The sequence below is a fragment of the Prinia subflava genome, chromosome 18, assembly GCF_021018805.1.
Source record: "Prinia subflava isolate CZ2003 ecotype Zambia chromosome 18, Cam_Psub_1.2, whole genome shotgun sequence".
NCBI lineage: Eukaryota > Metazoa > Chordata > Aves > Passeriformes > Cisticolidae > Prinia > Prinia subflava.
This window is the reverse complement of record NC_086264.1, coordinates 13774231-13791073: the sequence shown is the minus strand read 5'-3', so window position 1 is coordinate 13791073 and position 16843 is coordinate 13774231. Positions and strand designations below refer to the sequence as shown.

The window sequence follows — 16843 nt, the reverse complement described above, 5'->3', positions numbered from 1 at the left end:
TCCCCAGTGTTGGGGAGAAATACTTTAGGTTTGCTTTCTTAGACTCCTTGGCTTCCTGGCACACCCAAAAACAGCCAGTGAGTGTACACATTCAGAACTGCTGAGGACTACTACTTGTGTTCACTGTATAAAATGGTTTTAACTCAATCCTCTGTACAAATGTGCAGGTGACACTACCTTTGGCACTCTTAACACCCTCACTACTTTATAGGAAGAAAATCCTTTGGTACTCTGTTGGCAAGTATCTTGCAAGTCCATTAGTGTGGTTTGGAGGCTGTCATTTAACAGCCCTTAAAAATTCGGAATACTTGGAAGATGTGTATGGGGAGGGGAGTGTATAACACTGTCTGCTGTAGAAGCCTGGACCCTGAGACACTGGAAGGAAGCACATGCTGTAGGCTGTGCTGTCCCTGTGACTGCTGGCAGCTAACTGGAGAACGTCTCCTCTCTTCAGGTGGTGCAGCTGCTGCTGGAGAAGGGCCAGCTGTCGGGGGCCAAGGCGCACGCTCCGGTGACACCGCAGTGCACGCTGCCCAGCCAGGCAGAGCCACACCAGAGGCCAGCAGCGGAATCCTCAAATGCCAGCGATTACAGCTTTGTCACTGCAGGTCAGGGCACACACAGCAATTGTCTGAGCTGTCACGGCATCCTGTAGTTTCATAATATTTTCTTCACTTAGGATGGGAATGGAGCAGGTTAGGATCTATACCAAGCCTTTACACATAATGCAGTCTCTTTCTTTTTGTGCTGTTGTTTCTTTTTAAAACTTCCTTTCACATCTTGGTTACTTTGTTTAACTACTATTAACTGTTTGCTCTCTCACTGTTTCATGTGGTTTCCCAGTTTCACCAGCCTTAGATACCAAGGCTGTAGCAAGTTTGGAGTAAAGGGACTGCTGCAGTATCTGGTGCAGCTTAGGAGTGCCAAGGGGAATTTAGATATTCATATAAAAATGAGTGCTTCTGTGGTCCTGCAATTCCTATATTAGAAGAGAGAAGACAACAAGAGCTAGATGAAGAGAGAAGGATTTGTGCCCCTGACTACAGGTTGCCATAATCCAGCCTCTCTTGGTGGTGACTTGTGCAGGTGAAGGGAAGCCTACTCAAATGGCAGAACCCCTGCAGATACCTTGGGGTCTTCTTGCATGGGATCTGTCCTGTGTGCCGGGAGCTCCGGCTGCTGCTCTCACTGATGCTGATCAGTGGCTGGAAAGGGTGTGGCACTCTGTGCTTTAGAAGGTTCCTGGATAGTTTTCCTAGGGAATAGTCCTTTGGAGACACTGGCTTTCTGCATATTGACGTTGTCAGGCCAAGCAAGCAGATGGGAAGTCATGATCAGCTCTTTTGTCCTCTTTAACCTGGAGGGATCTTTTGGGGAACACTTCTGTTCATCTCAGTGAAAGAACCGTGTGAGAGGAGATTGCACATTGTCATGTCTGGAATAAGAGCACCAGACACTCTTTCCATGGCCTTGTGCTGTAGGAAATAATGAGTTAATGTTTCTTTTACAGAGAACACTTTTGAGGTGAAACTCTTGAAGAACAGCTCCGGCCTGGGGTTCAGTTTCTGCCGAGAAGATAACGTGAGCCCGGAGCAGCTGGGATCCACCATTGTGAGGGTGAAGAAGCTGTTCCCTGGGCAGCCGGCTGCGGAGAGCGGGCAGATGGAGGTCGGGGACGTCATCCTGAAGGTGAACGGCGCGTCGCTGAAGGGCCTGTCCCAGCAGGTTTGTACCTCTAGCAGTGCAGCTGGCACTGTCCTGCAAGGCTGCAGCTGACACTGAATCCCCTGTGCCATAGGAGGTCATCTCTGCTCTGCGGGGAACTTCTCCAGAGGTGTCCCTGCTCCTCTGCCGGCCGCCCTCTGGGATCCTGCCCGACATCGATCCTTCGCTGCTGGTAAGTGTCTGCCATGGGATCTTTTAAATGTTATTTGCTGATTAGGGTTCAGGTATTAAGTCTGGTGGGTGGGTGGGATAGTTAAGTGCAAGATGCAGATGGAATAATGGGGAGAGTGCTCACAGAGATGCAGCTCTTGCAATGAACCCCTTAGGAGTGCACTGTTTTGTGTGAATGGTAAAGGTTTTGGTAATTTTATACCAGTCTTTGAAACTTTCTTTTGTCATCAAACTGGATTATGATGAATTAAATGCTTTTGCTCTTGTAGACCCCCATCCATTCGCCCCAGCAAGTTTTTCCAGAGGTCAGCAGAGAAGTTTCTGGTCCATCGAATGGAGAACAAGGCGACAGCTCAGATGACAATGAAACTGCTGATGTGAGCAAGAAAAGGCTAAAATCTCCCTCCAGAAGAGACAGCTACAGTGACAGCAGCAGGAGCGATGAGGAGGGGCTGGAGGCAGCAGCAGAGGCGGGCCGTGGCTGGAGCGCTGCGCCGTGCCCCTCCGCGGGCCAGAGGGACGCTGTGCGCACCGTGCTGTGCCCCGAGCACGGGGCCCCCGGCACGGCAGAGCTCCAGGACAGGTGTGCCCTGCAGGGATCCCCGTCACCCTGCACAAACCTCTGTGAGAGCAGCCCTCGCACGGGTCATTGGACCTGTTCATAGAAATTCTCCTTTGGGTTTGCTCCTTGGATCGGCATAAAGCCAGTCTTGGCTTGTATATTGATGTATGGGTGACAGCCACATTGTACTTACTCCTGTTTTTCTCTTTTTTTCTGGTTTGTCTGCAGTGATGTGCCTTTGGATTTGCCAGTGATCCCAACCTGTAGAACTGTACCTGATGTTACCACGTCCATGTTAATAAATGACTGTTATGCTACTCCTGTCTCTGAGCTGGCTTCACACCTGGGAGAAACAGACTCGTTACTCACCCAGCTGGAAAAAAATGCTGAAGAATATGAGCCAGTAATACTCTGTTTTGTCTTTCAGGAGCAATAATGTCCTGCTGGGGTTGTTTTAGCCATGATTATGAGAGTGGATAGAAATCAGGCGCATTCATTTACAAATGGGGTAGTTGTAGGTTATACTTGCACTAATCTGGGTGTGTGCCAAATAAATGGGACTTCCATATCCTCACATAATCTGTTCAAAGATAGAAAAAAATTGAAATTGAATCTTGCTGCATCCGAGTTGTGACAATCTTCTAGGTTATAAAGCTGTTCTAGCCAATGCTCCATTTTGACAAGAAACTGTGCTTTTCTTATCCCTTCTTCAGAGGTTTTTCTCCATCCTTATTGGTGCTGTGTGATTTTATGCAAATGAGACAGATCCATATCTTTCAAATCAAAATTAATGCAAATTGAAATGGGCAAAACACGTGCATGTGTTCAGTTTCAAGATAAGCTCTGTGCTATTGTGTCTCAGTGTAGGAAAATACATTCATTTATTTTGTTCCAAATAATTATGGATGCGTTGAGATATTCAAAAATGCAGAGCCTTTCTTATATATGGCAGCTAGATAAGGGTAAAATAAGGTGTGATTTTGATGTGTGCCTTCAAAATTTTTATTTAATTCATAGATTTTTGTTCCTGTTTTATTTCCATGCAAAACATCATTTGATTCTGTCTGAGCTCATTAGAGATGCTTATTGAAGCAGCTAAGCTGAGCCTGATAAGAAATATGTCTTGTTCTGGGCTTGTGTCCCACTGAAATCAGTAGGTAAATCAGGTGTCTGCTTCCAGCTGTTTTGAATTCAGTAAAATGTTTGTATTCCTTCTGTTGCCTCCTGTAAAGTGCTGTCTTGTCCCCTAGGAGGTGGAGCTCTGTGTGACCCTGGCAAAGTCAGAGAGGGGCAGTCTGGGGTTCACGGTGACCAAAGGCAGCGACAGCGTCGGCTGCTTCATCCACGACATCGTGCAGGACCCTGCCAAGAGCGACGGGAGGCTGCGGCCTGGAGACCGCCTCATAAAGGTGAGGGAACTCAGGTGTCATGTGCAGGGCTGGCACCAGGGGACAGCTCTGAGTGCAAACAAAGGGAACTGCGTTGTAGGCCAGGTCAGATGTGGTTAAAGGACACAGGCAGGGCCCTTCTGAGAGGCGCTTGGGAGCAGCAGTAAATGCCTCCTCATTGCAAATGCAGATTCAATAGTGCCTGAGAGCAGCAGTAAATGCCTCCTCATTGCAAATGCAGATTCAATAGTGCCTGAGAGCAGCAGTAAATGCCTCCTCATTGCAAATGCAGATTCAATAGTTCCTGAGAGCAGCAGTAAATGCTTCCTTAGTGGTGCTGTCTTGCTGGGGACCTGACAGGGACACCTTGTTGCTTTTGTTGTTGCAGGTCAATGACATCGATGTCACCAACATGAGCCACACTGATGCGGTCAGCTTCCTCCGAGCTGCCCCAAGGACTGTCACATTAGTGCTGGGGCGTGTTCTGGAGTTACCAAAGATGCCACTGCTGCCTCATTTGCTGCCTGACATCACACTAATGTGCCATAAGGAGGAGCTAGGTAACACAGGAATCATCTGCTTTTTGCCCCAAAGAAACATCTTCCCCTTCCCTTACAGAGAAACCTCGATTTTTGTTGTTTTCCCCTTCTTTCCTGCACAGGTTTGTCGTTATCAGGAGGCCATGACAGCCTTTATCAGGTTGTGTATATCAGTGACATTCTCCCCAGATCAGTGGCTGCCAGAGAGGAGAGTCTCCATGTACTAGATATTATCCATTACATTAATGGAGTAAGCACACAAGGAATGACTCTGAAAGAAGCCAAAAGAATGCTGGAAACATGCCTTCCAACAGTGGTGCTCAAAGCAACCAGGTGTGTTCTGGAAGCAAAGGCTTCCCTGTACTTTGTGGTGTTCTTGCACGATTGTATATGTGTGAGTGTATGAGTAAAAGTGTTCCAGGTATGACAGGAGATTCCCCACAGGTTACTGAGGACTGACTGCACAGAAAGGGTCTGTGAATTCACAGCTGTTGTGCTGCAGTGGGGTGTCCTCAGGGCTCAGTGCTGGGGCCAGTCCAGTCCCATTCCTGCTCTGGTGGTTTGGAAGGGGATTGAGGTGTCCTCACTCAGTCTGCAAACGACACTGAGTTGGTTGGGAGTGATCAGCAGTTTTACCAGCAGTACTGCTCACTTCAGTATCTGATGATTACCGTGATTTACTTACTCTTTTTAATAAATATTCCTGTAAATATTTCTTTTCACAGAGATGGTCATGCAGTGTTCCCAAAATCCAGAAGCCCTGAAAACTCAAGTCCATGGCCAGTGAAAGCTAATGGTAAGGTTTGTGTCCTTACTCATAGCAAATGAAATGCACCTGTTTGTAAAACTAAAGGAACTGATATGGGCTGTAAGATACTATCCTAGGACAGCTTATTGTGACAAGCTCCAATGGGAGTTTGCTTGGTCTTTCCTCTCAAACCTCCATGAAAAGAGATTCTGCAGTAGTGTCTTTATGATGTCATTTCTTGTATGCTTTAGAAATTCTCTCTAATATAGAGCAGAATGGTTCCTTTGAAGAAGGACCCAGATGTCAGGTAATACTTAAAATAAAAAAAAAAAAGCAGTCAGTGACAGGTGTTTGTGGGGTTGTATCTTGTACATTTTGAGGAAAAGGGAATCAATGCTGTTCTCAAAGGTGCATGTTTTAGTCATTCAGATAGAAGTTTGGCAATGCACAGAAACCAGGCAGAAATGCTACTCATGTTGTAACATAAATACCTTGCTTCTTTTATAAAAATAATTGATAGGGGCTATTTAATTTCAGACAAAAAGTTGTTTTTTCCCCATGTTTGTTTAGGTTGTTCCTGTGGTGATCCCTGTGATAAAACAGAAAAGTCAACTGATGCTTATGAGCCAAAGGTAAATGCTCCTTTCTTGTGCCTGTTACCATTAACCAGAGAAAGGAATCTATTCAAACTCTTTTAAAACTAAATAAATGAATGAAACCATCTGTTGAGAAAAGTACACAAACCCACTATTATTGACTGACGTGAATAAGCAGTGATCACAGTAAATGTGCAGGTTTTTTTAATTGGCACTGCTTTATTGAAAGACAAATTGTCTTACGAGAAGGATGCAGGGCTATCATCCAGAATACTCCATGCAGCCCACGGTTTCTGCAGGTGTTTTCATACTGTATTTGCTGGGTGGTTTTCTTTCTTTTTTTCCCTTAGTTTGTCCTTAGAAATGCTGTGTTGTGGGACCAAAAGTACTGAAGCTTGCATACATTTTATAGGGGGTGTAATAATGTTAAACACTACTGTGTGTTCTCTTGTAGAAGCTGCTGCTTCATCAGCATGTGGGTTTTTTCTTAGTTGCTTTAATCTTTTTTTATTTGCTCTTGTAATGTGAAACTTCCCACCCATCACCCAGGTATCTCAGATGATATGAACTGAGGGTTTTATTTGTTGCTGAGGGGAAATGAGAACTTTTTAGTGGTTGTTGCTGCTTCAATGAACTGCCAGGCTCCAAGATTTGTTGTGTTCCTGGCTTTCCCAGGTCAATGGCAGTGGCGTCCTGGGACCCTGTCAGGGAAATGCACAGAACCACGTCCATCACACAGAGGCTCTCATCAACCACTCAGGAGCAGAGGATGCACCTTCCCTGGGCTTTTCCAGTCAGATGTCAGATTTTCCTAAACACATTGACAAATCAGGTAAGAGCAGGTGAGGTGGGGCCTGCATTCTTCTGTCTTTATTGTACCTTTTTATTCTCTATTGTGCAAGAGAATCATGGCACGGTTGAATGCGCTGAAATAAGTAAATGTCAGGCTGGCAGTCACTTTAAAAGATCATTTCTAAGTCTTGTGCTTTGCTTTGAAGGAGTTAGTTGATGTTGAAAGTAGATGTATAGAAATTGGATTTTGTGTTAGAGAGAAATAAGGGAAGGCCATGGGAACAGCTAGAAACGATGCCACGTGTCTGCTCCTTCAAATGAGTTCTCCCAAACCATTCTGTGCTGGGCAAACTTGTCCTTTTGCACTCTGTCTGCAGGAGCAGAGGTTCCCGAGGATGAGTATTATGATGAGGATGACCACAATGAAGTTGTCCAGTATCTGTTGGATGTTGTGGATGAGGAAGCCCAGAACCTCTTAAACCAGAATAATGCAACTTCAGAGGCTCAGAGTCTCCTGCATCTCAAGAAGGCTGCTTCAGAAAATCACCTGCCAGGTAACATGAGCCATTAAAAAGAGGACATCACTGACAGCAAAACACTCTGAGACAAGGTGCCAAGTAAGCAGTTTATTTGTCACCAGGGAGAGTGGATTGCCACTGTGGTTTTTTCAGTACCTCCCTCTGACTGTACACTTTCTTTTCCTTCAGTCCATCTCCTCAGTTTTACTTGTTATTAACTGAGATGTAGTGAGGAGCAGGATTTGTAGCTCCTTCGTGGTGTCACACTATGTATGCATGCTCCAAAGATTCAAGCAAGATGCTTTCTACTTCTGTGGAGATTCCTTCTAAAACTCAAGATGAAAGTTGCCAAATCACAGTTATTTCAGGTCATGACTTCAGGGTCATGGGGTTACTGTACTTGGTGCTGGCATTGGCAGCCAGGGGTCACTGGGGCTCTGCTGTGCAGGATCTCAGCTGGGGAATGTCACTGCAGCTCCAGTGTCCTGTAGGCTGGCCTTTGTCACTGAGCATGCATTGAATCCCTGGGAAATGGCAGCAGGTGCTTCCACAGCACACAGGTACAGGTCAGATTTCATCTGGCATGTGCAATTACATTTTGTTAGTGCACACAGTGAGCAGAATCCTGGTTTGGACCTGCTGCAGGTCCAGGTCTGACTGAACTGCAGAGGAACCGCTGGGGAGTGTGCAGCCTGTCCACCAGCAGTGCTGTGACACAGATACTCTGTGCAAACACTCTCACATTCCAGTTAGAAAAACAGAGACCTAGAGTCTGATTATCCTGTAGGGTAAGAGCTCTTTTCCAACCTGGTAGCAAAGGGCCTTTAAAAGTGTCCTTGGTTATTCTGGCACCTGTATTCCCTGTCTGCTGCCAGGCAGGTGGGACAGGATTCTCTGGGAGAGGGTGGCTCCTGGGCGTTTTCTGGTGTGTTTATGCTGTGTCCCCTGATTTTCCTGTTCTCTAGAGATGAATGGGAGGGTGACAGAAGATAAGTCTGAGGACACAGACTGTGATGGGTCATCTTTACCTGAAGATTTTTCAGAGGTAGGATGGCAAGGAGCTGGCAGATGCTCTTTCAATTTCTTTCCTTATTGGCATAGAACTGGTGGAAATCACATTACATGTCCTTTAAATGAGAACATTGCTGTAAGTAGTAGCTGTAAGTAGCTTTAAATAGTGTATAAACATTTGTTTTTAAATATGATATCATATTATCATATTTAAATGTGATAGCATATTATTAGCATAAATTATCTATATAAGAGAACAACACATATAGTTATTTTACACTATCATATGAAGTCCATCAGCTTTTTTTTTCAAAAAGGGTGGTAATAAACTACCTTGTTCATGCTACTTCAGCTTTTTAATCTAAAATATTTCAGTGATTCCTGCTCAAAGAAGGGAAACAGTCACAGTGAAAATGAATGCTGTGTAGACTTTACTGTCCAAAATGTGGATTTGAAATTCCTTCTCCTGCTGTTTTTTTCTAGGATAAGTTCATTAGCTTGAATAACGTCTATATGTGGCCTGCTCTGTTATTGTGTGTCCTGTTTCACATCAGTCACTGGGTGCCTGGGGTTTGTCTCTTGTTCCAGCTCAGCAGAACTCTGTCTCTCCTGGCTCCTGCAGCTCTCTGTGCAGTCAGTAGAGCTGAAAATCAAATCAGGAATCTGGCTCTGTGTCAGTGTGCTCTAGGGAGAGCCACAAGTAAAAGTGTCCCGCTATGGCAGTGGAAAACAGCAAGTCAGCCTGGAATGTTTAATGATTTTGTAGTTTTTGTGAAGGAGGGATGGAAATGCCTCCCCCTGTGTGAGTGCTCCCTGTCTGCTGGGGAAGCTGTGGGGAGTGTGTGTCATTTAGAGGTGCTGTCCTGTTGTGTCACATACCCACAGCACAGGAGCTGTGGCTTCACAGCTCTGAGGCAGCAGTTCTCACTGTCAACCTCACCTCATCAAGGGTTCTAAGTGTTAGAAACAAAAAAAGCCAACTGGGGAACACTCAGGTGACTCTACTGCTGCTGTGAGTCAGGAGTAATTTCAATACAGCTTCTTGGCCTTGTTGCAGTAGAGCATCTTTCCAAGTGCTCAGTGTTCTTGTCCTCTGTTATTTTGGGTTAATGAGATGTCTAAAAGAGGAAAGTCTTCCATTATGTGCTGCTTTGAACTTAGTACCCTTCAGAAATAGTCCCTGTAATTGTTTGAAATTGTAGTATATGTATGCAACCATGTATTTTAATGTGTTTTGAAATCCTTCTTCTAGCCAACACATGTAAATGGTTGTGAAGACTATTGTGAAGTAAAAGCTGGGCCAGAAAGGTGAGATTTCTTTTCTAGTGTTGCTTGGAAGCAAACCTGTGAAGTCTGGGAGTGTGAAGTGTAATATGTTGGAATGAGAGAAAAACAACAACAAAGAAGCCAAGAAACTACCCCCAAAACAAACACAATAAAATATCTGTGCAGTGTCTTGCTGAATTGTTCTCTTGGTCCATTCCTTACTTAAAAGGTTGTAGTTTGCCTTCATACTAAATGGCTTTATGTGGTTTCTTATGCCCTGCTTTTATTTATTCCTTTGGTAACGAGGTTGTATCAAGTACCTGGACTGTGTTCAGGTGTCTCCAAATAACAATTTGCATTGTGCTGGCACCTTGGTGCTTGGATGTGAAGAAAACATTCCAACAATGCTGTCTGCAGTTCAAATCTATACAAGCTTCATTAGTGCTACATCTGGTTTTAGACCACTGCAGCTCCAGGGTGGAGTTCTCTGCTCCATCACTCCCTTGGGTGCCTGGGGGATGCTGTTTCTCCACAGAGCACGAAGCATTCGCCTGACCAAGTTGCTAGCTAGCTGTCCCTTTGGGCCACTTTGAGCTTTACGTATTCCCAAGGCTGTTTTTCTCAGTGAAATAATTTTAGTCTAAGTGAAATTTCAGTAAAATTTTATATGGTTTTATCTTGTTATTATGAAATAATGAAATCATGAAATTCTTAACACATTCATCAGTATCTTCAACAAAGCCAGATAACTTGCAATTGAGAAACGATACTCAAGTGCAGTGAATTGTATGAGTGGTACAAATCTGCTATTGGATGCTATTGAATTGCTTAACCTTTGCAGAAAAGTAATTGCAGTGATATTTATTACTAGATTTGAATATTCCTGGCTCTTTTTCCACTGTTACCTTTTTTAGATCCCCTTTGGGGATGTAAAAGAAAAAAAAGGTGGTGGTGGTGGTAAAGCTGGGTTTTTGGAATCGCTGGTGGGGGTCCAGTCCAGAAATAACTGTATCTGTAAATTCCTTTCTGGTGGGTTTGTTGTTTTGTTTTGGTGTTTTTAGCAGGGTTGCAGATGTGTTGTTTCTCACTGCCCTGCCTGTCCCCTCACAGATGCCCTCCCCAGCCCTCCCTGTGCCCGGCAGACGAGGAGGAGATCTCGTGGGGCAGCGACGAGCTGCCCATCCACTCGGCCAGCCAGGAGCGCGTGGATAAAGGCAAGGACAGCAGCACCACCCCGGGAAACTTTGGGACAGGTTAAACAGACAGAGGGGAGCTTTGAGACGTCCTGGGTGTGCTTTGAGGGTGTGGTGGCAGCGTGAGGGGGTTCTGACAGCCCAGCCATGCACTGGGGGGATCTCTGTGTCTCTGTGTGCTGTGTGGCAGCTGGCAGGAACAAGGATGGGCTGTAGTTGTGAGGAGCTGGGACCAGCTGAGGGACTTCCCTCCTCAGTATCTGTCTCACCAAAGCTGTCACAAGAAATACACGTTTGACTGTGGTTAGATTGATACATCGTGTGCCTCACATGCCAGCTCAGGTTAGGCACTGCTTTTATCTGGACTGTCACGCTGCCAGCGCTGCTCAGTGTGGCACAGTGGAGCTCTGCAGTTTGATGTGTTTGCCAAAATTTAGTCTTCACTTTTTCTGAGCTAGCATTAGAGATGTCAGTTCCTGAAGTTCATATCCAGCAGTCCTTTGCATGCATTAAAAGAAAAAAGGATAATCCATGTGATACTTCAGACTAAGTCAGTAGATTTAGGACACTTCTAATTGCAATACCAGGAGATTTTAGGTTTATGAATTTTGTTGTGCTTCAGGGAAGCACTGAAGGCCTGATGGGAGGCAAGCTGTATGGAATAAAAGTGTCCTTCCAAGTGATGATTGTAAGATGTGCTATATGCATGCTAAGTATTAGTGCTAAAAACAGGCTGTAATGTGGAGAGTTCTGAATTCACCCCTGTGTGTGTCCATCCTTTATTGTAGGTTGTTGTGTGAAGAACTTACATTTAAAATGTACTGGAAGTTCATTTCAATGCATTTATTGGAAGTTCAGGAAAATACTCCCTTTAGTTACTGGATTTATCAGAGCTGATTTTGTATCTCCCTGGTTTTGCTGGTTAATTTGGGTTTGCCTGTCAAACCGAGAGGAGAGCTGTGTGTTCTCTCTGGTGTGTGGGGGCATTCAAGGGAAAACTGGTGGTGCAGTGGTGAACAGCAACATGCAAATCCAGCTGTCAGCTACAGGTTATGTTGCCCTGGTTTTAGCTATTTATTTATATTTATTTATTCTGCTAGATTTCCCCCTAGTGACAGATGAAGAGATCTCTGCACTCCCTACTGTGAATGTGCTCCCTGGAGGCAAATATTCAGGAGCCAAATTGAAGTCAGTGATCAGGATGTTGCGTGGATTGCTGGAACAGGGAGTCCCTTCCAAAGAGATTGAAGTGAGTAATTATTTGTCCTTTACAGTCCTTTTTCCCAGTATGAAACAAAAATAGAATGGCTGGATCATCACTGCCTTGAATACCGCAGCTCTTTAATTGGGAGCTCAAAAGAGATGAAAAGATTTAACTCCAAAGGCTTCTCTCCCTTCTCCCACGAGCTGCTGAGAGATGAGATCAGTGTGCAATCAGCTCATAAGTGTTTTTACATCATTCTTGTTCCTGGTAAATGACCAAGTGAATGTGATGTAAGCAGGGATAGACAGAGGCTGTGCAGTCCAGCTGCTGAGTGTCAAATCAGTCTTTTCAAAGTCTTAAGTTAGCCATGTTACATGATTTCTGTTTGGAGATAAAACATTTACTGGATACAAGGTGGGGTTTGGTTTTGGGGTATTTTTGTTAATTTCATTTCCTTGGCTGTGTAAAAGATTCCTTCCTGTGACTGCATTATTTTGCATATCCACATTAGGATTTGATATTTAATTATTCTGTTTGTTAATGACTTGATAACAGAACCACTCTTACTATTGCTACTGATCAGTGCTTTCCTAATGCACATGTAATTGTTTCTCTACAGAACCTTCAGGAGTTAAAACCTCTGGATCAATGTTTGGTTGGACAAGCAAAGGAGAACAGGAGGAAGAACAGATATAAAAACATACTTCCTTGTAAGTCCAGACTCATTAGAAATTCAGTGATATTCTGTCACCACCGTATGCTCAGATGGATCTGATCAGAGGTGGGATGGTTTGATTCCTAATCCTAGTAAGGGTGAAAATAAAGGAAGTGTTTATAAAGCAGTTCAAGATTGGTGAACAATGTGCTGCTGTGCTGTGGTTGGTAGGGATGGATGTTCACACACTGCTCAGGTGTTTCAGCAGATCCTGTCTTAAATCCTGTATACACGTGGAACCAGACAAGGTTTATTCAGAGTTGCTGCATTTCAAATCGCTTATCCCACCCACCTGCTGGATTATATTTCTGCTGCAGATATCTTTTTCTTTATTGAAAGTACTGATTAGTGCCCTCAGTTAAGTATTTAAGTGATTTATTTTTTAAGCAAGCTGTGGAAGCCCCTGTGGAGATGAGTGCTGTGTGTGTAAGGCTGTGTGAGCTGACAGCTGTGCTGTGTGAGGCTCTGAGGATATGCACACCTAACCTGAGCTCTCTCTCTGTGTGTGGGTGACAGATGACACCACCAGGGTCCCTCTGGGGGCTGAGGGGGGCTACATCAACGCCAGCTTCATCCGCATGCCCGTGGGCAGCGAGGAGTTCGTCTACATTGCATGCCAGGGGCCTCTGCCCACCACCATAGCCGATTTCTGGCAGATGGTGTGGGAGCAGAACTGCACTGTGATTGCCATGATGACTCAGGAGGTGGAGGGAGAGAAGATCAAGTGTCAGCGCTACTGGCCAGACGTGCTCAATAAAACCACCATGATCAACGACAGACTGCGCCTGGCGCTTGTGAGGCTTCAGCAGCTCAAGGGCTTCATCATCAGAGTGCTGGAGCTCCAGGAGATTCAGGTGAGTGAATCGAATTCTGCATGCTTAGGGTTTTATTCTGAGTGTTGCCATATTTATCCTTATACTTCTGGCTTGCCTGCTTTCACTTGCAGTGTCTACATCAAGAGGCAGCCCAGGGCTTCCTCTCTTTGCCCACTGGGCATTACCGGGCAGCTGTTCCTGCCTGCAGCTTGTGCTGCTCTGTGACCTTTATAGGAGATAGCATTTGGGCCAAGCTACGATTTCATTACACTAATGAGACACCAAATTTTGGCTCCCACTGGCCACAGAGACATACATAGGGATGTGGAATTCACTGATAATTCAGCCTGGCTGGTTGGCTGCTCTGTGTGATCAGCTCAGTCTGCACAGTGAACCTTACACTTCTGAATTACTTCCTAGTTATTTCCAGTTCAGCTCTTGTTGTATTGAATTACCAAGCACCTTCAGTGGGCACATCCCTGTGTTCTGAGACTTTTCTTTGGGAGCTCACTTTCCTCCTTTCGTTCTTGCCACGTGCCGAGTGCTGTGTTGTTCTGGCCCTCAGACAGGTGTGTGGTTCTGGCCCTCAGACAGGTGTGTTGTTCTGGCCCTCAGACGGGTGTGTGGTTCTGGCCCTCAGACAGGTGTGTTGTTCTGGCCCTCAGACAGGTGTGTTGTTCTGACCCTCAGACAGGTGAGGTGCGGCACATCTCCCACCTGAACTTCGTGGCGTGGCCGGACCACGCCACGCCGGCGCGGCCGGACGAGCTGCTGGCGTTCCTGGCGTGCCTGCGGCGCGCGCACCGCGCGGGGCCCATCGTCACCCACTGCAGCGCGGGCATCGGCCGCTCGGGCACCCTCATCTGCATCGACGTGCTGCTGGCGCTCATCAGCAGGGACCTCGACGTGAGTGCCCCGCGGGCTGGGCTGTGCCCCGCGGGCTGGGCTGGCGGGCTGGGCTGGGCTGGCAGCGAGCCTGCCCTGCCGGCAGTGCCGCCTTTGTGTGCTGGTGATCCCACACGGGGAGAGCTCCGATACCTCTGGCCCTTGGGTGTCTCAGGAGCCTCAGTGACCTTGGCGTGTGTCTCAAGGATGGCATCTTCTGCCGTGGGGGGCTTCTGGCACGTGGTGTGGGAAAAACGGTGCTGCCGTGGTGGCTTGGGCAGTCGGTGGATGGAAGGGGTGTGTGAGTTAACTCTGCCAGCACAGGCAGGGGTTGCTTTCCAGGGTGAGCCACAGGAGGGTGCTGGCTCCCTTTGCTTGTGTCCTGCAGTGGCCTGGGGTAGCAGAACTGGTGAATTTGTCAGGAAGATGAGCTGTGTCATGCTCAGCTCTGTGGAGTTTCTAAGCACCTCTGAATGTCTAAAACTCTCTTTTCTGCACGCTTAGCTTAGAGTAAGCAAGGTGGCCTGTGCAGAGAAAGAACACAAGAAAAGGGAGGAGTGTTAATGTAGGACCACATTCAGATTGCCCAGAGACAGTACATGCTGACAGACAAACACAGTGAATTATTTATTTCACTGCTAATGTGCCTAATTCTGTTCCCTGTTTTGATGCTGGGGGTGTTTCTTTGTTCTGCATCTCTCTCTCTGGATGCTCACCTTGCTGCTTGCCTTGGCAGTTCGACATCTCGGACGTGGTGCGCACGATGCGCCTGCAGAGACACGGGATGGTGCAGACAGAGGTGAGAGTGCATCCCCAGGTGCATCCCCAGGTGCATCCCCAGGTGCATCCCCAGGTGCATCCCCAGGTGCATCCCCAGGTGCATCCCCAGGTGCATCCCCAGGCACCCATTGACCTTCTGGGGGCTGAGACCTTCCTGGTGCACACAGCTGTTGTCTTAGTGCACTGTAATGTGACATTAGTGTCACAAGAATTAAATCAGATGAGTAGCAGGAAGTGTTTAACGTTCATTAACACAAGCCATTTTTAACATGCTGTATTGTTTTGAACTGTGTTTAAAAAAATTGTGACTTTTCATCTTCAGAAGTGCGTGTTTATAGAGGAAGTCAGATTAGGTTTTTTGGCTTTAAGTTACATAAGAAACTGAAGAGAAGGCCTGACTGTAGCTGCTGTGAATCACTGTTACTATGAGAGATGTCCTGAGATCTCCTTTGGGAAGATCTTCAGCCAGAAGTTTGATCTTTTAGGAATAATCTGGATCTAGAGCTAACTAACTTTAGAGATGGTCATCACAAGGTCTTGTTAAAATCTGCACTCTTTCTTTGAATGGGAAGGAATTGTGAAGTCAGGTGGTTTTATTATTTAAGCGTGTAATTAGTACTGGAAGTGCAGCTGTGAAGTGCAAGTGAGAGCACTTAAGTGGTGCAGGCATTTCTCACATGTTCTGTAATTTCTTTTTCCCTCCAGGATCAGTACATTTTCTGCTATCAAGTTGTCCTTTATGTCCTGAACTATCTCCAGCAGGAAGAACAACAGAGAGACAAATAAAATACTGAAGCAGAAGTGCATTTAAAATAAGGAAACAAGGAGGTTGAGAGGCTCTGGAGCATTTTACGTGTTCTGCCAAAAGTTTTGTAATCCCTTCCTGCAGCTGCTGTCCAAGGTCTTTTCTAGAAAGTCCCTCCATCATTCCAGATCAGGTATACAGTTCTAGGGGAAAGGGATAGCTCATGCAATACCACTGTAATCTTCAGCCCCAGGGATGCACACGTGAGACTTTTGTATAACAATATTTAATAAAGCTGCATTTTTTTTGCAGCTTCCTTAATGTGTCATAAAATACTGAAAGAAAAATATTTTAATTTAAAAAGAAAAGTGAAGAAGAAGAAAAAAGTAATCCTATTCTACTTCCTGCAGTTCTGCAACTGTTTTGGGGTATTTGCTTCTTACAGGGTGGGGAAGTGGGAGGGATGAAGCAGTATTTTTATCCTGGCAAACTTTATTGCAAAGAATGGTAAAATGTCTCTTTTGGAAGCTTGTTCATGGCACAGAATTTTTGCCCTTCTAGTACAATTACAGCTATTTTATAGAGGGTATCTTGAAATCAGCATTTAAGCTTTAAGAGATGCCTGTTAGCATAAGGATAGTCGTGAATGTTAACTGTATCACAGTTAATAATTTTTACTTCATAGAATTTCATGTACATATTTATATACTTTTACACAAAAAAGCTGAATTATTGGGTGTCTAACCTTGTAATTGATTAGGCATCTCTACTCTGTAAATAAAAATATACCTAATGTACACTGACCACATTGGGTCTGGGTATTGTTGTGTCCTTGTGGCTGATTTTTCTTGGCCTGCCATGGCATAATTCCTTGTGGTTGCTGCCCTTAAGACATAAGGGCTGTGCACAATTTAATTTGTCAGTGTCCTTCTGTTCTTCAGTATGTGCTTGATAAATCTGGCAGAAGTGTGGGCTCCTTTCTGGAGGGTTTCTCCCCTGTGGTGAAAGGAAGAGTTTGTTTCCCTCCCTCCTTGTTTTCCAGCACAGCTGGGCGTTGGCACCGTGTCCCTGTGTGGGGTGTGCTGGCAGTGCCTCTGCAGTGGTCTGACAGCAGTGGAACCTGCTCTGCTAATGGCAGCAGGTCTGAGCTGGAGGCAAGACAGCAGACACATTCTGAGTAGCTCCGTGGT

General features: G+C 45.6%; 1 protein-coding gene across 4 annotated transcripts in view; it reads left to right on the top strand.

Annotated features, from left to right (window-relative positions):
- PTPN13 (protein tyrosine phosphatase non-receptor type 13) overlaps nucleotides 1-16456 on the top strand; it is an 80002-nt gene extending 63546 nt beyond the window's left edge. For all 4 annotated transcript variants that reach the window (XM_063414976.1, XM_063414977.1, XM_063414978.1 and 1 more), the window contains exons 28-48: nucleotides 455-608; nucleotides 1511-1725; nucleotides 1799-1897; nucleotides 2166-2479; nucleotides 2687-2861; nucleotides 3709-3867; nucleotides 4235-4406; nucleotides 4508-4718; nucleotides 5111-5181; nucleotides 5704-5765; nucleotides 6405-6561; nucleotides 6899-7075; nucleotides 8005-8084; nucleotides 9303-9358; nucleotides 10427-10530; nucleotides 11610-11758; nucleotides 12333-12423; nucleotides 12945-13282; nucleotides 13934-14149; nucleotides 14865-14927; nucleotides 15614-16456. In XM_063414976.1, coding sequence (XP_063271046.1) covers nucleotides 455-608; nucleotides 1511-1725; nucleotides 1799-1897; nucleotides 2166-2479; nucleotides 2687-2861; nucleotides 3709-3867; nucleotides 4235-4406; nucleotides 4508-4718; nucleotides 5111-5181; nucleotides 5704-5765; nucleotides 6405-6561; nucleotides 6899-7075; nucleotides 8005-8084; nucleotides 9303-9358; nucleotides 10427-10530; nucleotides 11610-11758; nucleotides 12333-12423; nucleotides 12945-13282; nucleotides 13934-14149; nucleotides 14865-14927; nucleotides 15614-15694 — 3144 coding nt within the window. In that variant the 3' untranslated portion in view covers nucleotides 15695-16456. The remainder of the gene's footprint in view (nucleotides 1-454; nucleotides 609-1510; nucleotides 1726-1798; nucleotides 1898-2165; nucleotides 2480-2686; nucleotides 2862-3708; nucleotides 3868-4234; nucleotides 4407-4507; nucleotides 4719-5110; nucleotides 5182-5703; nucleotides 5766-6404; nucleotides 6562-6898; nucleotides 7076-8004; nucleotides 8085-9302; nucleotides 9359-10426; nucleotides 10531-11609; nucleotides 11759-12332; nucleotides 12424-12944; nucleotides 13283-13933; nucleotides 14150-14864; nucleotides 14928-15613) is intronic.
- Nucleotides 16457-16843: the final 387 nt, after the last annotated feature.